Consider the following 25,303-nt stretch of genomic DNA (forward strand, 5'->3'; position numbering starts at 1 on the left):
ATGCCCATAGCATGTGTGAGCAATATATCATTTAGTGACAACTTTGTGTAAAAAAAAAAAAAAATTATTTTTTTTTGTCATTATTCAATCGCTTGAGGCAAAAAAATAAAATATTCAATGGGCTCAACATGCCACTTATCAATTTCCTTAGGGGGTCTACTTTCCAAAATGGGGTCATTTGGGGGGGTTTTGTACTGCCCTGCCATTTTAGCACCTCAAGAAATGAGATAGGCAGTCGTAAACTAAAAGCTGCGTAAATTCCAGAAAACGTACCTTAGTTTGTAGATGTGACAACTTTTGCGCAAACCAATAAATATACAATTATTGACTTTTTTTTTACCAAAGACATGTGGCTGAATACATTTTGGCCTAAATGTATGACTAAAATTGAGTTTATTGGATTTTTCTAATAACAAAAAGTAGAAAATATCATTTTTTTTCAAAATTTGCGGTCTTTTTACGTTTATATCGCAAAAAATAAAAATCGCAGAGGCAATCAAATACCATCAAAAGAAAGCTCTATTTGTGGGAAGAAAAGGACGCAAATTTTGTTTGGGTACAACATTGCATGACCGCGCAATTACCAGTTAAAGCAGCGCAGTGCCAAATTGTAAAAAGACCTCTGGTCATTTACCAGCAAAATGGTCCGGTCTGAAGGTGGTTAAAATTAATTTTTTTTACTTTTAAAAATAAAATAAAAGCTATTATGAAAAAAAAAAACACAAAAACAAATTATATATATATATATATATATATATATATATATATATATATATATATATATATATATATATATATAAAGCTATTTACCAGCCACCACACTCATCGTTGGGCAAAAGGTGCCAGATGACGCCCGCAATCACTTCCTTCTCTTCACTTTGGGAAAAACAGGCAGAGCTTTGAAGCTCCATTAGGATTAGCATTATTGGATGGGTTGTAATTTCAACATCCACCACAAGATGGCGCCAGACTATGGAAAGACTTTAGAAGGCCGCAAAGCCGCGGCCTCAATTACTGGCCGGAGTGGCCCGATGCAAGCGCACGGCGGAGTTCGGGGTCCACATGGAGACAGGATACCCCAGCTGTGTTGCCCCAGGCGCCAGGACGCCAATTCTAGTTGCAAATGCGACCTGGCGCCCGGGGTTTGTCGAGCCCTGCTATAACCCATCAGTAATTACTGAGTCTCTGTGTCCCGTGATGTACGAGAAAGAAAGTAGGGCAATACGAGACTAGACTGCAGCCTGTAGTATCCGGCACCCATAGGGGAAATCCTCATGACCTTTACATCTATTTGATAGAATCTGGTAAATGTATAGACTGAAGACCAAGTTGCGGCCTTACAGATTTAAGCCATGGAGGCTTGGTGATGCACTGCCCAGGAAGCACCAACAGCCCTAGAGGAGTGCTAGAGAGAGAGGATCTCCCGCTGCGACACAGCTTGGATCTGAGACGCTGGCCGCTGTCTTGCCTAGTGGACCGGTGTTCTGTCGAGAAATGCCCGGGATGTACTGCGCATGTGCAGAACAGTACAACAGCTGATTTGCCGATCAGCTGGCCTGACGTAACCAGGATGCATGCGCATATCGTAGGAGGTATCTCTCGATAGGAGTCACCATTTCAAAGGCACAATTTAAACCTATACAAACAGCGGAGGGACACCGTAGTTCTCACATTGTGCATCGCTGCTGCTGGTGGCTGTGTTGAAGGGCTGGTTTTGTCTGTGTTGCAACCCGCCCTTTGACACAGGCAAAACCGGCTGTTCAACGCAGCAAACCCGCCCTGCAACACAGACAAAACCGGACCATCAGCACACTGTAAAGCCGCCCCGCAACAACGAGGCACATTGTGAGGACTACGGTCCCCCCCCCCCGCTGTTTGTATAGGTTTAAATTGTGTCCGTGAAATGTTTCTCCTATCAAGAGATGCCTCCTACGATGTGCGCTTGCACCCTGGTCACGTCACTCCAGCTGATCGGTAACTCAGCTGGAGTGTGGCTCCATCCTGCATGGGCACTATTCGATGGGAGGGCACTTCTCGACAGAACACCGGGCCCCTATGATAGACAGCACACTGATTCAATTTCCCGGCATTGGACCAGTGTGCTGTCTATCATTGGAGTTGATCCAAGAGACGGGACTTTGACAGCAGCCAGCATTTTAGATCCAAGTGTCACATCCTCTCCTCTCTTCTCTTCTGTGTGATCCGGCCGGCTCTCCTCCCAACAGTTTCTTGGCTGATCACTTCTGGCAGAAGCGGTGCAGCCTTTTTTTTTTTTTTTACAAGGCATCAGAACGGCCAGTCTGCCCCTGCTTCACACTCACCGTCAGCTTATTTCCACTCGCCCAATGTGAGCAGGCGAGTGGAAATTTTGGAGGGCTGACTTTAAGTGTTAGGATGCAGGTCAGTGAAGGGTTTATTCTTAGCGTCATCTTCAGGGTTAGGAACAGGCTACACATTAAGGATGGCTGCACACATTTTTTTCTTTATATTGGTTTTTGTTGATGAAAGCCCAGCATGAAAACAACGTCTATATCTTTTCGCTAACCTTCTTGCACATATGGAGCAAATAACCCCCCCAAATTTCCAACATGCATTGCAGTAACAGGGTACCAAATGATTTTGTGGGTAGTTTCAAAATAATATTAGGACCAAATCTGTCTGCAATTATAGTACAACTATAAACTATTATGGCTGTTTAGCTTGGTTGTTTCAGATTCAACTGTAAGGTAGGTTCAAAAGATTGAACACTTCCAGGAAGAGCTGAAATTTGCATACAGCTTCAGCTACCGAAAGATCGAGATCAACTGACTAGCAGTTTTCACTGAAAGTAACCTCTGCTTAAAGTACATGCTGAGAAGGATAGAAGGATAGGGACTAACATTGTTAGCTGCCTTCTAAATATGTTAGTACTTTTGAGGTACATTTTTATGCAACTGCGGTTAGGCGTAAGTATAACCCTTTCATGACTAAGCCTATTTTTGGAATTTGGTGTTTACAAGTTAAAATCCATATTTTTTGCTAGAAAATTACTTGGAACCCCCAAACATTACATATATTTTTTTAGCAGAGACTCTAGAGAATAAAATGGCGATTGTTGCAATATTTTATGTCACACGGTATTTGCGCAGTGGTGTTTTAAACGCAACTTTTTGGGAAAAGGGACACTTTCATGATTTAAAAAAAAACAAAACAGTAGAATTAGCCCAATTTTTTTGTGTAATGTGAAAGATAATGTTACGCCGAGTAAATAGATACCAAACATGTCACACTTTATAATTGCGCGCACTTGTAGATTGACGACAAAGTACGGTACCTAAAAATCTCAATAGGCGACGCTTTAAATTTTTTTTACGGTTACCAGGTAAGCGTTACAGAGCAGGTCTAGTGCTAGAATTATTGCTCTCGCTCTGACGATCGCGGCGATACCTCACATGTGTGATTTGAACACCGTTTACATACGCGGGCGCGACTTCCGTATGCGTTTTCTTTGCTTCGCGAGCTCGCGGGGACGGCGGGCGCTTTAAAAATTTTTTTTTATTTTTTTATTTATTTTATTTATTTTAAAATAACTAAATTGTTTAAAAAAAAAAAAAAATTTATCACTTTTATTGCTGTCACAAGGAATGTAAACATCCCTTGTGACAGTAATAGGTGGTGACAGGTACTCTTTATGGAAGGATCGGGGGTCTAAAAGACCCCCCACCCCTCCTTTACACTTCAATGTATTCAGATCGCTGAAAACTGTGATTCTGAATACCGGATATTTTTTTAAAACCGGCGCCATTGGCAGCCGAGTAAACGGGAAGTGACGTCATGACGTCGCTTCTGTGTTTACGATGAGGAGACTGGAACGAAGCCGATTACGGCTTCGTTCCAGTTCCTCCGCAGCAGCCGGAGCCATCAGACACGGAATCGGTGCTCCCGATCGAGCGGGAGCACCGGTAGCAGCGGCGAGAGGCGGCGGGAGGGGGGGACGTCCCCTCCCGCTCCTCCGGCATAACAGCCGAGCGGCTTTTAGCCGCATCGGTTGTTATACCTGGATAGCCAATCGCCTGCTGCAAAAAACGGTACCGGGATGATGCCTGCAGGTGCGGGCATCATCCCGGTATAACCCCCGGAAGCCGAGTACGCATATCTGCATACGCTCGGCGGGAAAGGGATAAAATCGCCATTGGGCGATTCTGGGCATTACCAAGTATACAATATTAAGCATCAGCAGAGTATAAACATATCCTTTAGATGCATGGATGCTGGGAGCCACAAAACTCCCTACTGTCATCTAATTTAACAAACTATTTTGTTGGGGAAGCTCCTTTGTACTTTGATAACTTCAGCAGATCCCAGCAGGAACAAAACAATTTTACTACAATGTATTTGCAGATATTTAAAACATGGTTATACAATTGTATATTGCTCTTTTAGTTGAATCTGGAGTGCTCCTTTAAACAGGCAGTGTTAGGGCTACACTTGCAGAAACCCTTCTTAAAGCTGAGGTTTACCATATATACTCGAATATAGGTCCATCCGAATATAAGCCGAAGCCCCTAATTTACCACAAAAAAACTGGGAAAACGTATTGACTCGTGTATAAGCCGAAGATGAGACATGCAGCAGCTACTGTTACAGCTTAAAAGAGTGGAAAAGAGGGTCAACAATGCCCATCTGCAGCTGCATACCTCCCTGTGTACCTCCCTGTGTCCATTGCAGCCTACCTGTGTCCTGTGCATGCCTCCGTGTGCCAATCTGCAGCCTCTATGTCCTTCTGCAGCTCAGTGTGCCATTTTGTGCCATTTTGCACCGATCAGCATGTATCAGCATGTCATAAAAACATGCCAGGATTCAAAAGCCGCAATTCTCCTCCTCGTCTGTGACAGACGGCGGCCATTCCACTGTTCAAAAGCCGCGCCTCCCTGTCTGTGATAGGCGGAACACTCAATTTCCCAGCAGTCAGTGTTCCGCCTATCACGGACATCCTCTCATCCTCGTCCGTAGTATGAGGATGAGCGGATGTCCGTGATAGGCGGACCACTGACTGCTGGGAAATTGAGTGTTCCGCCCATCACAGACAGGGAGGCGCGGCTTTTGAACAGTGGAATGGCCGCCGTCTGTCTGCACGACACGCTGATCAGGTAGGCAGACGGCGGTGACTCGAGTATAAGCCGAGGGGGGCACTTTCAGCCTAAAAAAAGGGGCTGAAAATCTCGGCTTATACTCGAGTATATACGGTAGTTAAAAAAAAATAAAAAATAATTAGCACAAGGGACATTACTTACCATCAGTGTGATGTGTCCCTTGTGCTGCTGCCGCCTCATTTAGGTGCAATCTTCATCCTCAGATGCCCCCCCCCCCCCCCCCCAGCCACCTAATCTTCCAGTGCAACTGGGGTTAATAGAATTTAGAAAGCTGTAACAGGCATGAATAAAACAGAGCCCACCTATGTCTGCCCTTTCCATCTACCTACTTCATTCATCAAAGCTGTAGCTACAACTTCTATGAATGAAATGTAATCAATAAATGCAGGACATGGACCTTTCAATTAGGCTTCGCAAGGCTTCACTGCCCGTTTCCCATACGGGGAATGGCGGCGGCAGCACCCGAGAGCCCATTAAAAAAAAAGCTGGGCTGCCGAAATCGTGGGATCTCAGGACATTTATTAGTGTCCAAATATTAAAACTTTTGCCAGAGTTTTTCAGGCACTACAGCTCTAAAAATAGCACCTGTATAGCGCCTGAAAAAGCATCTCCATTCACTCCAGTGTGAAAGCCCGAGGACTTTCACATGGAGCGGTGTGCTGGCAGGGCGTCAGAAAAAGTCAGCAGCTTCTTTGTAGCGGTGAAGGAGCAGTGAACTCACTGCTCCTCCCCATTGAAATCAATGGGGCAGCGCTGTGATACCGCCAACAAAACGCTGCTCCACCGGCATTTTGCAGGTGGATTTAACCCCTCTTTGGCCGCTAGCGGGGGGTAAAAAACCCCCGCTAGCGGCCGAATAGCGGTGCTAAAATGGTAAAAATAGCGCAGCTTTACTGCCGCCGCCGACCCCCCCCCCCCCCCCCCCGGTTCAGTGTGAAAGCCGTTTAAAAGTCAGCAGCTACAGTATTTGGAGGTCCTCTAGGCTTTAAACCTCTGTCATGCTGATTCTCTGACTTCAGTGCTTTAATTGACCACCTAACGACTGCCCTATAGCAAATATTCTACTACAGGGTAGAACAGAATCATGTATATATAAGTAATTCTGCACTTCCTAGTAGGGGGTGTGCTGCTTCTGCTGTGCCAACCGTCAGGAACAGAGGCTGGACGAAGCCAGAGCTCCGTCGTGAAAAGGGGGGAGAAAATCCATCACTTCCCTTAGTAAAAGCACCACACACAGCACAGAAAAACACTGGCTAGGCACACATTTAACCCTTTAATCGCTCTAGAGCAATTAAGCCGAGGGGGGGTTTTTCAGCCTAAAAATACTCGAGTATATACAGTATCTCCTAGGCCAGCGATGGTGAACCTCGGCACCCCAGATGTTTTGGAACTACATTTCCCATGATGCTCATGAACTCTGCAGTGTAGTTGAGCATCATGGGAAATGTAGTTTCAAAACACCTGGGGTGGCAAGGCTTGTCATCACTGTCCTCGTGTGTGGCGCATTTTGGAAATACAATAGTAACAAGGACAACTGATAATACTGAAACAAGTCACAGATTTAGTATAAAGTGTAAAAGCGCAAAAGACTGGATAAGATGTAGTTACTTACTTCGTACGTCTTGTAGGAAATCCAGGCAAGGTCGGCTAGTTCCAGAGATACTTAGTGATACAGCTAGAGGGGTCTGCCCTTCATAGTTCCTAGTGTTCGTGTCGGCCCCATAATTGTACAACATACGAGCACAAAGGACATCATCCCGCAGAGCCGAAAGGTGAAGAGGCGTCTGCCCATCTTCTAGCCTCCCCAAGTTCGTATCAGCTCCCCTTTGCAAAAACATGCGACAATACGAATGGTTACTTTTGATCACAGCGTAGCGTAGCAGAAACCCGTTTTGAATATCAATGTTGGCGTTGTGGTCCAGGAGAATTTTGACGCAGCTGGATCTCTCTCGGATGATGGCGAGCTGCAGGGGAGTGGTGCCCTTGTCGCTAAGGGGATCAACCTCAGCTTTAAACTCCAACAGTAACCTGACAAAAGAGTCTCTTCCATAGTGGGCAGCCACGTGCAGCGGTGTCCAACCATCATTGCTCTTGGCATTAATGATGTCACTGCGATATTCCGATTCCAACATTAGACGTGCAATCCGAGCCCGTCCATGCATGGCAGCATAATGTAACGCTGTAAAGCCCCCTATCAAGTCCTTTACTGTAGGATCCGCTGAGTTGGAAAATAAAGACAACAAAAAAAAAAAGTTATTACAGAAAATATCCTTAAGTACACACTCCGCAAATATTTGTTTAAGTTAAAACTGCACCAAGGACTATTCCATTAACCCTTTATGCATGTAAATGCTTGGATGTACCCAGTGCCGGGACAAGGTCATCCAGCGCCCAAAAACAATTATGCCAAACTGCACCCACCCCCCGCTTAGGGTTAACAGTGATATCACTGTCACTACTCCTGTCAGCCTTGTAACAGAAACGGGCACAGGGCGGTCCCCATCCCTGCAATTAACCATTGCGCCCAGGGCAGCCACCCCTACCTGGCCACCCCTTGTCCCGGCAATGGATGTACCTATAGCTGCGGTGTATGGCAACCTGTCACTGACTTGCATAGCCTGCTGCTGCTCTGCATGATTTACATTGGAGCACCAGGCTGTAGAAGAGGTGTGATCGGCTGGCTCAAGCTCTCAGTGACACACTGAGAGGCCGAGCTAGTTGCTGGTCAGGAATCTGAGTGGATCCTGGCATGAAAGTCGGGATTTCTCCAGAGTCTGGACCAGCCAAGTTACATCAGCGGACAGGTACACTGAATATCTCCTAAACGTGCACCGTATAGAACAGGGGTCTCAAACTGGTGGCCCTCCAGCTATTGCAAAACTACAAGTCCCATCGTGCCTCTGCCTGTGGGAGTTATGCTTGTAACTGTCAGCCTTGCAATGCCTCATGGGACTTGTAGTTTTGCAACAGCTGAAGGGCTGACAGTTTGAGACCCCTGGTATAGAATATATCTACATGTGTAGAAGCCACATGCGCACTGCTCTCTCAATGGATGGTATGCAGTCCATTGAGAGAGCTGTGCAGTGACCGTGACATCCACGTGCGGGAGTAACGTCATTGCAGCTTGGCCAATCAAACGGACATAGCTCACGAACCTGGACGGTAGACCGGGTAAAGTTGGAATCCTCGTCAACAGTGAAAGTGTGTCCCTGGAGGGATCTGCATTTTTAGGAAAGTCTGTCATAATGTGCTAGTGTGTGTTACATACTAGCACATTATGACATGAGCCTGCAGTGGAACCATTTTGTTTTTTTGGCACAGTTTACTACCATTTTAAAGATACTTTTAAATAATTTTCATTAAAGCAGAACTACATTGTATCTGAGCACCACAACCAAAAACGCTAGCTCAGGCATGCAGGTAGGAGAGCGTGCTTAGCAGAGAAAACCCCTCCTCCCCTCCTGGCAACTCCTGGGATGTATGGCATAATTTACCTAGGCATGGAATGCAGGAAGTACCTGAAGAAATGTGAAAAAAAGGTTTAACACAAGCAAATATTATATACTTTCCTATATATTTACTAATGCTAGCAGTATAAGGCCTCATGCACACTGGACGTTTTTACAGATGCTGTTTTTGGCTTCTGGCATTTTTCCCCAAGTCCAGTAAACTCCCCAGCATGTTATCCTATGTGTCCATGCACACATAGGCTGTTATCAGCATTTTTTGGCTGAGGCATTGTCTGGCTGGAAAAAAAACCCCCCAGAACTGGTAAGTTTTGAGACGAGTTTTTGAGTAGTAAAAACCCCATAATGCCAGTAAACGTGGTAAAATGCGCCTAACCAGGGTTTTTGAGTGTTTCAGATCCCTTAGCTTGTGTGTTCTTGCTGCCAACATGACAAAACATGGAAAACAACTAAAGAAAAAGATGAACAACTCAAGTTTTTAATACAGCGACACTACTTGTGTCTTTATAACATCCAGTAAGCATGAGTCCCAACTCCTAAGGATTAAAAATAGTCAGTGTTCATTGAGAGAGTGAAGTTCCGGTTAAGTTATTATTCATTTATATTTCTATAGTGCTTTCCTCCCTGGGGACTTTTCAAACTGGTGTTGGGTCACATAGTAGGTGAGACAGCCAACTTGGTTGTTCTCAGTAGAATATCATACATTGGCCAATCTTTAGACAGCAGCCAACTCACCTACCAGCACGTCTTTGGAGTGTTTAAGGAATAGGGGTCAACCAATATCGTTTTTTCAGGGCAGATACCGATTTTTTGGGCTTTCTTTAAAGGGGTTGTAAACTCTCAAGGTTTTTGTCCTCAATGCATTAAGGAGAAAAACCTTCTGTCACTCATCAGCACCCCCCCACCTCCCCGAGCCCCCATTACACTTACCTGAGCCCTGTATTTCCCACAACGGGAATGAGCACACCAGCTCCGGCCGGGGTCTTGGGTCCCGATTGGATAGATTGATAGCAGCGCAGCAATTGGCTCCCACTGCTGTCATCAAATAGAATGAGATGGGCACCGGGGGGTGGGGCCAAGTCCTGTTTTCTGTGTGAATAGACACAGAAGTAGGACACGTGAGTGCGCCCACATGGGTGTCCCGAAGGCGAGCGCTTCTCTGATGGGACACTCAAGAACAGGAGGGGCCACCAGTGCAACTGAGGGATCCCAGAAGAGGAGGATCGGGGACAATCTGTGCAATACCACCTGCACAGGGAAGGTAAGTATAATATGTTTGTTTTTTGTTTTTTAAAACCTGAACCTTTACAACCCCTTAAGACCCCTTTCACACCACACCGCTCAAAATTTTTAGCGGCGTTTTACCGCCGGATTTGCAGCAGATTTCGGTCGCTAGCAGGGCGCTTTTACCCCTGCTAGAGAAAGGGTTAAAACCGCCGGCAATACACCGCAATAGCGGCGTTTTGCCGGTGGTATTAAGCGCTGCCCCATTCATTTCAATGGGGAGCAGCGGTGGAGGAGCGGTAACCACGCCGCTCCAAAGAAGCTACTGGCAGAACTTTTCCCCGACGTCCTGCCAGCGCACCGCTGTAGTGTGAAAGCCCTCTGGGCTTTCACACTACAGACAATAGTGCAGCTTTTTTTGGGCGGATTGCAGGCGCTATTTCTAACACTATAGCGCCTGCAAAACGCCCTGGTGTGAAAGGGGTCTTAAGGCTGATAGCCGATATTCTGTAGATTTGAAGTTTTTATTTTTGTACGGCCCTTTTAATTTTCTTTTTGTTTTGTTTTTATCACTTTTATTGCTGTCTAAAAGAATATAAACATCCCTTGCGACAGTAATAGGCAGTGACAGGTACTCTTTGTGGAGGTATCTGGGGGTCTATAAGACCCCAAACCCCTCCACTGCACTTAAAAGTATTTAAAAACGCCAATATCTGCATTTTTGAATACTTTCTATTTTTTAAAACTGGCGCTTTTAGGTTGAGAGTAATCCGGAAGCGAAGTCATGACATCTTTTCCGGATTACTAAAGCCGAGACCCCAGGAAAGAAATCAGCTTTGTTCGAGTCTCTGCCCAGCCAGCGGACATGCCGGCTGGTCACTCTGGCCTCCCGGTGGGACGTTAGTATTACAAGAAAGCTGACAGTTCGCTCTAAATAATGGAGCTGCATGCATCATCCCGGTACAACCACTTGAAGCAATATCAGTAAGTTTGTTATCCATACATAAAAAAAATAAAAAATAAAAATCGGCCACCGATAATCAGCCTCACCGATAATTGGTCGACCCCTAGTAAGGTATCCAGGATACCCAAAGGAAATCCATGAGAGCACTGGAGAACAAGCAAACTCCATGCATATAGTGTCCTAGATGGGGTCTGAACTGAGGACCCCAGTGCTGCAAGGCAAATGTACGATAGCAAAAAAACACACTTCAAGTTTTGTATAGCGTTGGGAAAAGGAAGATCCCCTGTCAGGCTTTTATTGCTCTTTGTGGCCCCTGTTGGTAAGACTTCCCTTCACTTCCTGTATCATATTACTGTTCTCTGCAAGCCTCAAAGTGCAATCAAATATACATTACATTGCACATTTTAGCACGGGACTTCCAGCCCAGACGTGTCCTCTCTTGCCTCCATGCCCTCTTTTCTTTGCCTCATGTGCTCACTAAGAAAAAGCATGTGTAAGAACATCTGCCGATCAGTGGATTTCCTGTGGTCTGGCGTGAATGGTGTAAGGAGTTTAGGTAACATGCTCCACTGTGGCTTGTCACCCTTCCAAGCAACACAACATACATTATTTAAGGGCCTCCTGGTACACTGTGTTCAGTTTGAAGGAACTTGTCCCCGCAGCTTATTATAATGAACACAGAGGGACAGGAAGAAAGGAATCAAAACACGTTAAAATCTGAATACAGTTGAAATGGTGGATATCATGTAAATGTATAGTAATACACAGTGCATCTGGAAAGTATTCACATTTTGTTATGTTACAGCCTTATTCCAAAATGTATTAAATTCATTATCTTCCTCAAAATTCTACAAACAATATCCCATAATGACAACGTGAAAGAAGTTTGTTTGAAATCTTTGCAAATGTATTCAAAATAACAAATAAAAAGAATCCCATGTACATAAGTATCACAGCCTTTGCCATGACACTCAAAATTGGGCTCAGGTGCCTCCTGGTTCCACTGATCATCCTTGAGATGTTTCTTCGACTTGATTGGAGTCCAGGATTTGGAAAGGCACACACCTGTCTATAGAAGGTCCCGCAGTTAACAGTGCATGTCAGAGCACAAACCAAGCCATGAAGTCCAGAGTGGTAGAGTGGCCAGACGGAAGCCACTCCACAGTAAAAGGCACGACAGATAAAAGTATATATATAAGGGCGCTCTGAGTGAATGGACCAGGCAGAAAATGTCTGTATCTAAAATAGTCAGTTTAAAAAACAATTAAGATGATCCAATGTGTGTATATATGTCATACAGGCACATGACAGCCTGCCTGGAGTTTGCCAAAAGGCACCTGAAGGGCTCTCAGACCATGAGAAACAAAATTCTCTGGTCTGGTGAAACTAATATTGAGCTCTTTGGCCTGAATGGTAAGCACTGCTCATCACCTGGCCAATACCATCCCTACAGTGAAGCATGGTGGTGGCAGCATCATGCTGCGGGGATGTTTTTCAGTGGCAGGAACTGGGAGACTAGTCAGGATCGAGGGAAAGATGAATGCAGCAATGTACAGAGACATCCTTGATGAATACCTACTCCAGAGCTCTCTGGACCTCAAAGGTTCATATTCCAATAGGACAAGGTTCCTAAGCATACAGCCAAGACAACACAGGAGTGGCTACGAGACAACTCTGTGAATGTCCTTGAGTGGCCCAGCCAGACACCAGACTTGAACCCGATTGAGCATCTCTGAAGAAATCTGAAGATGGCTGTGCACCGACGCTCCCCATCCAACCTGATGGAGCTTGAGAGGTCCTGCAAAGAAGAATGGGAGAAACTGCCCAAAAATAGGTGTGCCAAGCTTGTAGGCATCATACTCAAAAAGACTTGAGGCTGTAATTGGTGCCAAAGGAGCTTCACCAAAGTATTGAGCAAAGGCTCTGAACAGTGATGTACAGGGTTTTTTGTTTTTTGTTTTAATAAATTTGCAAAGATTTCAAACAAACTTCTTTCACGTTATAATTATGGGGTATTGTTTGTAGAATTTGGAGGAAAATAATGAATTTAATTCATTTTGGAATAAGGCTGTAACATAACAAAACGTGTAAAAAGTGAAGCACATGCTTTCCAGAAGCACTGTATATACCACAATTTGTAGACGCGCAAATCAATTAAAATACACCCATTGCGATCTTTTTTTTTTTTTTTTTTATACATAGAGCAGAATATATTTTGACCCAAATTTATGACCAGATTTTGAGAAAAGCACTTTTTGTGTAAAAACAATGATAAAAATGTAATTTGCTTACAGCGTTGCATGACCGAGCTGTTGCCAGTAGCGCAGTGCGGAATAGCAAAAAAATGCCCTGGTCATGAAGGGGGTAAATCCTACAGGAGGTCAAGTTAACAGTGTTTCTGGAAATTGCACTAGGGTTGTTTTCCAAGTTTACATGCAAATTTCGTTTAATTAAAGTGGTTGTTAAGCCATGGGTTCTCTTTACACAAACTTCTCTGTTTGCTAATGACAAGTGTCCCAGTGTGTGTGCTTTATAAATAAAAGTGCCATTCTATACCTGATTTCTGAGCGCCGCTCAGCGCTCACGTGTCTGGCCAGCTCTCACCCTCCCCCGATGTGACAGCTAGAGTGGTAGGGGCCGAGAATCCCCTGCTGACATCAGTCGGGAGGGGAAGAGGAGAGGGGGAGAGAGGCGGCCGGTCATGGGAGCAGCACTCTGAAATCCGGTATAGAATGGTACTTTATTTATAAAGCACACACAACACTGGGACACTTGTCATTAGCAAAAAGAGAAGTTTGTGCGAAAATTTAAGAGTAATTTTAGCAGCGGGAGGGGAGGGGGTGGGCACTTGCAAGAGCTGACAGGCAGGGAGGGAGGGAGGTGGGAGAGGACAGAGGAGAGCTGCGGATGACGGAGGCACATAAACGGTGTCAGGGCTCAGCAGCCATGATAGACCGTGTCAGTTTACAGGGAGGAGGGCAGAAACTGGCAGGATCAGTCAGGTATTTCAGGTGATACAGGGGGCCAAATGACACAGAACAAGCACTGTGCTGTATAACATGCTTTAACCAGTTCCCAACCACCTGCCATACATATACTGCGGCAAGTCAGCTCTATTGTGCAAAATCAAGTACCTCTATGTGATTTTGTTCAATAGCCACTGGAGGGCGCATTTTTTTTCAAAATTTACATTCTTTTTTTGTTTATAGCACAAAAAATAAAAACCGCAGAGGTGATCAAATACCATCAAAAGAAAGCTCTATTTGTGGGGAAAGGACTTGTCAATTTTATTTGGGTACAGTGTCGCACAACCACGCAATTGTCAGTTAAAGTAAAGCAGGAAAACGTCACGTATGACGAAACGCGTATGGGAGGGCACGCTGTGACGTCACCACGTGTTACGAGAGGAGGACGGGCTCTCGTTTTGCCGGCCGGCTTGTTTTTTATGTGGGATCATTCTGGTTTTATGTAAGTGTATTTCTATTGCAATTAAACGAGTACTAAAGTTTTTTACACTATGGGAAGCTTCTTTCTTTCTACATTCTGAACATGTATATCGGGTACCAATGAAAATTACAGAGTGTCATGAGAATCCTTAATACATGGATCGTTTGTCCCTGATTGGCAAAGCATTCGGTGGAGGCGGGGAGCTGTCAATAGCTTGAGATCATAAACGCTCCTTATGCTTTACCGTCTGGTAAGCGCATTTATTTTTCGGTGGCTGGGCACAGTAGTGATAAGGAAGTGTGGAATCACTGTGGTGCGATCGGCTCCTTTTCTTCAATAACACAAACTTTTCATGGACTTTTTGATTTGTTTCTTATTGGTACAGTTTGTTGGCGCAGCTCTTTTTTCTTATTTAAAGTAAAGCAGTGCCGTATCTTAAAAAATGGCCTGGTCATTAAGGGGGTAAAACCTCCCAGAGCTGAAGTGGTTAAAGGAACAGGATCAATTTTTTTTTAGGGTAACAAACACTTTAAAGAGGTTGCAAACCTCCATTTTCAAGTTGTACCTATAGGTAAGCTTATAATAAGGCTTACCTATAGGTACTGTAAATATCTCCTAAACATGCGCCGTATAAGAGATATTGACTTTGTACTGAACTGATGGATGTTATCGCCGCATGCGCTGTGAAGAAATGGCCCTCCGTGACTGGCAGCTCCCGCGTGCATGTGCAGGAGTGACATCACGCGACTCCAGCCAGTCGCAGAGCTGGAGTCTGCGGCCCCCAGAAGGAAGAGGGGCGGACATGGATGCGGCCTCTAGCAGGGACCAGCGCGGGCTTCGTTGGCAGGTAAGTGGCACATAATGTGCTAGTATGTGTGACGCATACTAGCACATAATGCTTTTACTTTGCAGGGAGCAAAAAAGGAAGTAAAACCCATCGGGGTTTACTTCCTCTTTAAGTCCTTCTTTAAAAATATAATACAAATAAAAAGAAAAAGATAAAAAAAAAAAAAAAGAATAAAACATCCTAGATACTTGGGCTAAAAAAAATTGGGCTAAATTTTACGGTTTCGTTTTTTTGACACACTCGCTGACATAGCTGTCCAATGTGGGCACCATAACATGTGGGCAAGTGCTGTGAGATTGTGATGTTAGTGATTACTGATGGAAATAAATCTCTATGAGGACATCGCTAAAAACCACATGACAGAGAAACATGTCATTTGGCAACAAACACAAGAGACGTGGGGACATAAATCTGGTGACATCATTCTGAGAGTAACTTTCCTGAACATATGGATCTACTTTATGTTCACTGAACGAGGTCTCCAACAAAACATGGATCCCATTAAAGGGGTGGTACAATGGCTTATAAGTAGAATGTACCTGCGACGTTTTTAAATGCTGGCTCACGGAGGAGGTCACGCATATAAGTTTCATTTCACGACTAAATGAAGGGCATCTTTTTAAAGCCTTCTAATGAAAACTAGCCACGCTATCTGGAAGGGGAAGTCATATGCAGTAAAAAAAAAAAGCTGAACTCCCAACAAGTCACTTCTCCACACTACTGAACAAAAACGTATGGAATCCACCGCCATCTAGTGGAACTACAGAGTCATGCACCACTATGGACAAACACTGACCAGTAGAGGGCTGCAAAAAAAAAATCTATAATCAAGTAGAAGTGTATTAGACCCCTCTCACACTGAAGCGCCGCTAAAATAGCACTAAAGAGCTGGTCGTTCTTGCGGTGCTTCTCGGGTGTCGGCGGGCGGATTTTTTTTAAAAGCCACGTGACAATGTGACCTTAAAAAAGTCCTGCTTTGCGGCGCTTTCAAATCGCTTGTAGCCTCCCTGGCGATATGACTATATCAGATTTTTTTTTTACAATTTTTACAAATTATTTTGCATAGAAATTTGGCGTTTTATATAGTAGGCCTGTAATTCTTATGCCCCATACACACGGTCGCACATTCCGAAATCCAAATCCAAAAGATTTTGGCCGAATCCTGTGTTGCATACACGCGGTCGCACAAAGTTGTCGGGAAAATCCGATCGTTCTGAACGAGGTGACGTCAAACACGTACGTCGGGACTATAAACGGGCCAGTAGCCAATAGCTTTCGTCTCTTTGCTTATTCTGAGCATGCGTGGCACTTTGTCCCTTTGGAATTGCCTATACACGTTCCGAAATGTATGCGATCGGATTTTGATGTCGGAAAATTTTAGATCCTGCTCTCAAACTTTGTGCATCGGAAAATCCGATGGAAAAAAGTCCAATGGAGCCCACACATGGTCGGATTTTTCCGACAACATGATCCGATCGCACATTTTCCGTCTGAAAATCCGACCGTGTGTACAGGGCATAAGCAATAAAACACTTAGCCCTTGTACACACGGTCGGAGATTCCGACGGAATGTGTGCGATCGGACTGTCTTGTCGGATATTCCGACTGTGTGTGGTCTCCATCAGACTGTTTCTGTTGGAGTATCCGACGGACGAAGTTTTCCAACTTGTTGGTAAAATTTTCCGACAAAATGCTCCGATCGGACATACTCCGATCATGTGTAGAGAATTCCGATCGGACCAAGTGCCACGCATGCTCAGATCAAATTCCTACACCAAAGCTATTGGCTACTAGCCTGAACGTAGTCCCGTCGTAACGAAATAACGTCATCACGTTCTGAACGTTTGGATTTTCCGACAATTTCGTCCGACCGTGTGTATGCAACAGTTTCGGACAAAATCCGACGGATTTGGTTGTCGGAATGTCCGACTGTGTGTACAAGGGCTTAAATCTGTCCAAACAAGAGTCTAGTAGACGTCCCGGGTATGATGAAGTTTGAAACACAAAATCATAAATTATAATATAATAAATAATTATAAAAAATAATAATATAATAATAAAATAAATTTCCCCACGATTCACTATCGCTCAATTCTGCAAGTGTTCTAATTTATTATCGCTGTTTTCTAGCTGGTCTAAAACCACTTTTGACGTAAAGGGACACTTTTTAGTTGCTATGGACAATCTCCAGTTTCCAGGCAGAAAGAACAGTATATATCATATAAAACTGCATGCAGGGCATTGGACAAAGCACTGGGGACAAAAGGGATGTGAAATAATTTCATACAGCAATGTAATCTGTAAGATTATAGTGTGCTGTATGTATTATGATTTTTCACTGTTTGGAATTTGCCGCCGGGCTCCGCCCCAGTGCGTCGCGACGCTTGCAGAGAACGGAGCCCGGCACAGAGAGGCATTGGGCAGAGGACAGAGCCCACGGACACAGCAGGGGGGACATCGCAGGATCCTGGGGACAAGGCAAGTATACCGCACCAGGATCCTGCAATGCAATCCCGAGGGTGGCTCTGGGTTACCGCTAATGGTGCTGAAATTTAACCCCCGAGCCACACTCGGGAAAACCACCAGGGAGGTTAAGGCACTTTGGAAGGGCTGCCTATTTAATTTAATGGGCAGGCGACTCAAAGATGCTGCTTGCAGGACTTTTCCCAATGTCTCACAAGTGCACCGCCGAGCAAGAAAGCACTCATTGCACAGAACGAGAGGCAGTTTTCAGGTGCCTTCAGGCGCCATTTCTATCGCTAAAACGCCTGAAAACCGGCTCAGTGTGAAAGGGGCCTTAGGGCTGGTTCACACTACAATAAAAACGCACTCTAGATTAGCTACAGATGCGTTTCTGCATGAGTGTTTTTAATGTGTTTTTGATGCGTTGCGGTGCGTTTTTGATGTTTTTCCAGCTGCATTTCTTAATTTTTCACTATACTAGGGTTCAGTGCATTTTTGATGCGTTTTACTGCACTCCAGTACAGTCCAGTGCAGAAAAAATGCAGCATGTTCTACTTTTTTTTTTCTGGAACTGGACAGCCCTGGAACTGACCACAATGGTGAGAGCTATGCCATTGGAAACCATATTACCTACTTTCCATGCGTTTTTAATGCAATAAAAAAAACGCACTGGACTGCATGTGGTGTGAACTGGCCCTCAAAGCTGATCTCCATGTTTAATGTACCTTTACCACTTGACATCCGGGAGGTTTCTTCCCCTCCATGACCACGCCATTTTTTGTGATACGGCACTGCGTTACTTTTTATTGACAATTGCGCGGTCGTGCGAAATTGTACCCAAATAAAATTTATGTTTTTTTTTTTTCCACACATAGAGTTTTCTTTTGGTGCTATTTATTCGCCTCTGCATTTTTATTTTTGCACCATAAACAACAAAAAAGACTGCCAATCTTGAAAAAAATTAAGTCATTTTTTTTTTACTTTCTGCTTCAAAACATAGCCACCAAAAAAAAAAAAAGTCTTTATAAATTTAGTCCAATATGTAATCTGCTACTTTTTTTGGTAAATCAAAATCCCAAAAAGCATATATTGATTGGTTTACGCAAAAGTTATAGCATCTACAAACTGTGGGATATATTTATGTTTTTTTTTTGTATACTAGCAATGGCGGCAATCAACGACTGCGATATTGTGGCGGGGAGTCTGACACTAAACGACTCTTTGTGGGAACCGGTGACACTAATAGTCAAATAATAATCAAAGGGTTAGGAGTATGAGATATTCACAGTATAAGTCATCGGCACATGCGCACTGAAGAAACGGCTCGCACGTGCCGTTTCTCCGGCTGTCGTTACCTGTGGCTCCCGCGTGCATGAGTGGGAGTGACGTCATCGCGGTCTTGGCCAATCACAGCCCCGGAGCCTACAAACCCGGAAGTAAAATTCCAAAGACACAGCGGTGTGCAGGGACCGCTGCAACCACTTCGTTCTACGGTAAGTACAGTATCTCACATTTTTGCAAATATATTATTATATCTTATCATGTGACAACACTGAAGAAATTACACTTCGTTACAATGTAAAGTAGAGTGTACAGCTTGTATAACAGTGTAAATTTACTGTCCCCTGGTAACAAAAGTGAGTACACCCCTAAGTGAAAATGTCCAAATTGGGCCCAAAGTGTCAATATTTTGTGTGGTCACCATTATTTTCCAGCACTGCCTTAACCTTCTTGGGTATGGAGTTCACCAGAGCTTCACAGGTTGACATTGGAGTCCTCTTCCCCTCCTCCATGAGGACATCACGGAGCTGGTGGATGTTAGCCCTTGTACACACGGTCGGACATTCCGACAACAAAATTCGTCGGATTTTTTCAGACGGATTATGTCCGAAACTGGTGTTGCATACACACGGTCGGACAAAGTTGTCGTAAAATCAGATCGTTCGTAACGTGATGGCGTTATTTCGTTATGACGGGACTACGTTCAGGCTAGTAGCCAATAGTTTTGGTCTAGGAATTTGATCTGAGCATGCGTGGCACTTTGTCCGATTGGAATTCTCTACAAATTGTGTTGTCAGAAATATTTTATATCCAGCTCTCAAACTTTGTTGGTCGGACATTCCGATGGGAAAAAGTCTGATGAAGCCCACATATGGTTGGATTATCCGACAACACGGTCCGATTGGACATTTTCTGTCCGAATGTCCGACTGTGTGCACAAGGGCTTAGAGACCTTGCGCTCCTCCACCTTCCGTTTGTGGAGGCCCCACAGGTGCTCAATAGGGTTTAGGTCTGGAGACATGCTTGGCCAGTCCATCACCTTTACCCTCAGCTTCTTTAGCAAGGCAGTGGTCATCTTGGAGATGTGTTTTGGGGTCATTATCATGTTGGAATACTGCCCTGTGGCCCAGTCTCCAAAGGGAGGGGATCATGCTCTGCTTCAGTATGTCACAGTACATGTTGGCATTCATGGTTCCCTCAATGAACTGTAGCTCCCCAGTGCCGGCAGCCCCAGACCACGACACTCCCACCACCATGCTTGACTGTAGGCAAGACTCACTTGTCTTTGTACTCCTCACCTGGTTGCCTCCACACACGCTTGACACCATTTGAACCAAATAAGTTTATCTTGGTCTCATCAGACCACAGGACATGTTTCCAGTAATCCATGTCCTTAGTCTGCTTGTCTTCATCAAACTGTTTGTGGGCTTTCTTATGCATCATTTTTAGAAGAGGCTTCCTTCTGGGGCGACAGCCATGCAAAACAATTTGATGCAGTGTGCGGCGTATGGTCTGAGTACTTACAGGCTGACCCCCCACCCCTTCAACCTCTGTAGCAATGCTGGCAGCACTCATATGTCTATTTCCCAAAGACAACCTCTGGATATGACGCTGAGCACGTGACCTCAACTTCTTTGGTGGACCATGGCGAGGTCTGTTTTGAGTGGAACCTGTCCTGTCCAATTGGCCAATGTGCTACAGCTTAGTTGTAGGGCGTTGGCAATCTTCTTATAGCCTAGGCCATCTTTATGTAGAGCAAGAATTATTTTTTTCAGATCTTCAGAGAGTCCTTTGCCATGAAGTGCCATGTTGTACTTCCAGTGAACAGTATGAGAGAGTGAGAGCGATAACACCAAATTTAACACACCTGTTCCCCATTCACACCTAAGACCTTGTAACACTAATGAGTCACATGACACCGGGAAGGGAAAATGGGTAATGGGGCCCAATTTGGACATTTTCACTTAGGGGTGTACTCACTTTTGTTTCCAGCCGTTTAGACATTAATGGCTGTATGTTGAGTTATTTTGAAGGGACAGCAAATTTACACTGTTATACAAGCTGTACACTCACTACTTTACATTGTAGCAAAGTGTCATTTCTTCAGTGTTGTCACATGCAAAGATATAATAAAATATTTGCAAAAATGGTGAAGGGTGTACTCACTTTTGCGAGATACTGTGTAAATATATATATATATATATATATATATATATATATATATATATATATATATATATGACAGTCCATGCACCAGTGAGTGTTTTGTGTCTTTAAATGATGTCATTTGCGCCGAAACGTGCAGGGCGGGACCAAAAGGTCACCACGTATGTGCGATCGAGGGAAGAACTCTGGGTATTGTAGTTTGCTGAATGCCGATGCCATCATATACATTTATAAATGCTTTTAACCTTTTTAATAAATGCTGTATAAAGGAGCTTACACTATGCAAGCTTTGTTTTTTTCACTCACTAGGAGTACTGGCACTTGAATGGTGCATAATAGCTGGTGAGATGACAGATTTAAACACACGGCTGACTGCTGACATCTGGGCAGATACATACAAGCGTGTGTTGACTCCTCATTCTTTGAGAGTCACACGTTCTCTAGGAAGCGTGCATATTTGATTTTGGGGCATGCACTGGGTGTTTTTCACATGTAAAATACAAAGCTCACATAGTGTAAAATCCTTTATAAAGCGTATATTAAAAAGGTCAAAAGCACTTACTAATGAAACCGGTGAAAACAGCATTCCGCAAAATACAATACCCAGAATTCTCCTTGTGATCGAGCATGCGTGGTGACATCAAGACTTCCGGTCCCGCCCTATGTGTTTCGTCACAAATGGCGTCATTTAAAGACGCAGACTTATTCACTGGTGCATGGGCTGTCTATATACACACATTTAATTTTTGTTTAGTGTCTTTGCACATGGAGTTATAAATTTCACATTGATGCGTTGTATTGATGTGTATGTTGATATGCACAAGTAGCGCGGAAAGATTTTTACAACTAGATTCTGTTGTTTATGGTATCCAATACACGCGCTTGCTGCTGCTTAGATTTTAGCGTCTGCACTTTACCTCTTGTGCAGTATTTGTTTCTATTTGCATCTTACCTCCATGCTCTAGGAATACTCTCACGCATCTTTCTTTCCCACGTGCCGCTGAGAAGTGAAGCAGAGTCCATCCATTGGCATCCCGACCATTGGGCGAGTAGCCCTGTTCCAGCATAGTGCGCACGGTGTGGACGTCTCCCGCAGCAACAGCTGCCTGTATCCGCAGCTCCTCCTGTAGCTCAGGATTCCTCCGGCAGTGGTGATGTAACATCCTCCCCTCTGCTCTTCTTAACTATAGAGTCATGGGGCCACAAGTCGCCTGTTATTATAAACATACGGATGTCAACATCAAAAGAAAAAAAAAAAAAAGATTAAAAAAAAAAAAAAAAAGCTGTTTAGATTCCCAGAATTATTTAAGAGTTCATCATCACTTGATGTCACCAATATGATTTTTATAAAGCTTTCTTGTTAAATGTTGTGAATGCCTTTATCCCTACACTGTGGAATGAACTACCCCCCCCCCCCCCCCCCCATGAAACAGTAGGTCTCTAAAATTAATTATAACATGCATATATGAAAGATTTAACCCTGTTTTAAAGAAGCAAGCTGATGAATTATGAAGATCGTCGTTGGCCTGGACTGACTTTGTGAATGCACAAGAATATCCATCACACCTAACGTACTATAAAGGGCCGGTTCACACTAGAAATCCCACAGGAACATACTGCGTGTTCCTGTGTAATTCGCATGCAGTTCAGTGCAGTGCAATTTGAGCCCATTCATTTTGAATAGGCTCCAATCGCACTGCACCAAAAGCAGTAGATGCACTACTTTTGGAAACGCACTGCAACCGTATCGCATAGTACTTCTGTACCATGGGAAAGTTCCAACTTTCCTCTCCCCCCCCCCCCCTTCCATATTTGGAATGCCTTTTTTTGGGGACAGGGTACCTTATTTTGACGGGTACCCTCTCCCACTTCTGGTCGGATCGCCGCTGCAATCCGACCAGGAGTTCGCCCCCTCCTCATTCCTCCGCAGTCTCTTGAGACACGACGCAGGTCCCAGGAGACAGTGGGACCGTACACGGAGCGAAGGGTGGCTCAAACAAGCTCAGTGGGCTGCCAGCTGTGAAGCCACAAGGAGTCACAATCGACTGCCTACAGTTGAGATGCCAGTGCCTAGACCTGGCAAAGAGCCGGGTTGGGTGAAGAAATCACTGGATCCTGGGACAGGTGGGTGCGTTTTAAAAAAAAAAGTCAGCAGCTACAGTATTAGCACTTTTACGTTTTTGTTTACAAGGTGAAGATCCTCTTTGAGGCTGGGTTCACACTGCTGCGATGCGGGAACGCTGCGAATCCGCTGCGGGTTCCCGCATCGCATGCCTCCCAGCGGCAGTTCACACTGCCCTATGCGAACTGCTGGGAGTGTCAGTGAAAAGTTAATGACACCCCCAGATCAGTTCACATATCGCAGTGCGATCTGCAAACTCGGACAGGAATTGGATCGCATGGTGTGAACACCCATGCGATCAGATTCTGCTGCGGACCAAAAAAAAGGGTCCTGTGCGAGTTTGGGCCGGATGCGATGCGAATTCAGCCATACTATCTGTATGGCTGAACTCGCATCGCACAAGAGATCGGATGTGATTTGCACTGCAGTGCGGTGCGAATCACATCCGATCTCGTCACCGCAGCAGTGTGAACCCAGTCTAACATTGACACCGGCTGCAGATCACAACTACAGTGCATATTGAAAGTGGTGCGAGAAACGTGGGTTTCCATTAGGGCTGCAACTAACAATTATTTTCATAATCGATTAGTTGGCCAATTATTGTTTCGATTAATTGAATAATCGGTTAATAACCCTTTAAAAAAAAAAATGGGTCAAATTGATGTTCATTTTCAATCACAGTGACGGGAAAATTTGGAAAGAATAGAAAACTTCTTACTCAAAGGAATTTTCAGACACTGTATGTGGTTTTCGTTCATAAATTACATTCATTTTAAAAACAGAATGTTAAAAACAAGTGAAAATTTCAAACAAAATTCTTTCTTTTAGCGAAATGTACAAAGATTTTTCGTCTGAATATTCTCATCTGAAAATTGATCTGTGTGGCCAGCATAAGGCTCGGTACACACCTATGCAGTTTGCTTTTGATCTGTTTCTGCAGTGCTTTTTGCTTTGTGTTTTGATTTTTGCAAACGTGATTTTACTGCAATTTACATTTTTGCCTTTTTTTTTGGGGCAGATTAAAAAACACAAATTGCTGCAAAAACGCATTACATGCTTTTCTGCAGCTTCTCCATTGAAGTATATTGAACCAATAAAGCACCATTTTGTGTTAAAGGGATTGTAAAGTGATTTATTTTTTAAAATAACAAACATGTTATACTTACCTCCACTGTGCAGCTTGTTTTGCAAAGAGTGGCCCCGAACCTGCTCTTCTGGGGTCCCTCGGCGGATGTCTCTGCTTCCTCCCGCAGGTGCTTCTCACGTTCATGCGAGCTCCCTCGCATGGTGAGAAGCATCTGCGGGCACGCTCCTGTGATACCGCCGGCGGCTATAGCCGCTCGCTGTATCACATGGACCAGCCCCCCTGGCGCTCCACGTCAGTGGATGTGATTGACAGCAGCGCGAGCCAAGGGCTGCGCTGCTTTCCATCCATCCAATCCAGCCAATCAGCGGCCAGGCTGAATGGTGGAAAGGACGTCGGGGGCGAGCACGGGATTTTCGAGGGGTGAGGTGAGTAAAACGGGGGGGGGGCTGGGGGCGCAGGCAGTGTCAGATGTTTTTTCACCTTAATGCATAGAATGCATTAAGGTGAAAAAACATTTACCTTTACAACCCCTTTAAAAGTCCCTGACCCTTTCAGATGTGAACGTGTCCCATAGGAAACCATGTAAATGAACTGTAGTGCATTTCTGCAAAAAGCACCAACACAGAGATGTGAATCAGGTCTAAGACGTCAAAGGGGTTGTAAAGGTAAATGTTTTTTCACCTTAATGCATTCTATGCATCAAGGTGAAAAAACATCTGACAGTGCCGGCGCCCCCAGCCCCCTCGTTTTACTTACCTCACCCCTTGATTGGCTGGAGTGGATGGATGGAAAGCAGCGCAGCCATTGGCTCGCGCTGCTGTCAATCACATCCACTGACGCGGAGCACCGTTGGGCGGGGCCATGTGATACAGCAAGCGGCTATAGCCGCCGGCTGTATCACGGGAGCGCGCCCGCAGGTGCTTCTCACCATGCGAGGGAGCTCACATGAACGTGAGAAGTACCTGCGGGAGAAAGCAGAGACAGCCGCCGAGGGACCCCCAGAAGAGCAGGGTCGGGGCCACTCTGTGCAAAATGAGCTGCACAATCCTTTTAAGTAACATAATGGGGTTAAAAAAACAAAAAATTAGCCCTTTATAGTAGAA

The 25,303-nt window shown here is 44.6% G+C and overlaps 1 protein-coding gene across 4 annotated transcripts in view; it reads right to left on the minus strand.

Annotated features, from left to right (window-relative positions):
- The window catches only part of LOC143959296 (ankyrin repeat and SOCS box protein 7), a 106,853-nt gene that overhangs the window by 50,647 nt on the left and 30,903 nt on the right, over positions 1-25,303 (minus strand). For all 4 annotated transcript variants that reach the window (XM_077467975.1, XM_077467973.1, XM_077467974.1 and 1 more), the window contains exons 4-5: positions 21,944-22,202; positions 6,745-7,350 (exon numbers count right to left, since the gene is read on the minus strand). In XM_077467975.1, the coding sequence (XP_077324101.1) occupies positions 6,745-7,350; positions 21,944-22,154 (817 nt within the window). In that variant the 5' untranslated portion in view covers positions 22,155-22,202. The remainder of the gene's footprint in view (positions 1-6,744; positions 7,351-21,943; positions 22,203-25,303) is intronic.

The sequence above is a fragment of the Lithobates pipiens genome, unplaced genomic scaffold (genome assembly GCF_037356315.1).
Source record: "Lithobates pipiens isolate NorthernLeopardFrog02 unplaced genomic scaffold, aLitPip1_a1.2 Scaffold_7, whole genome shotgun sequence".
In the NCBI taxonomy this organism is placed as follows: Eukaryota; Metazoa; Chordata; class Amphibia; order Anura; family Ranidae; genus Lithobates; species Lithobates pipiens.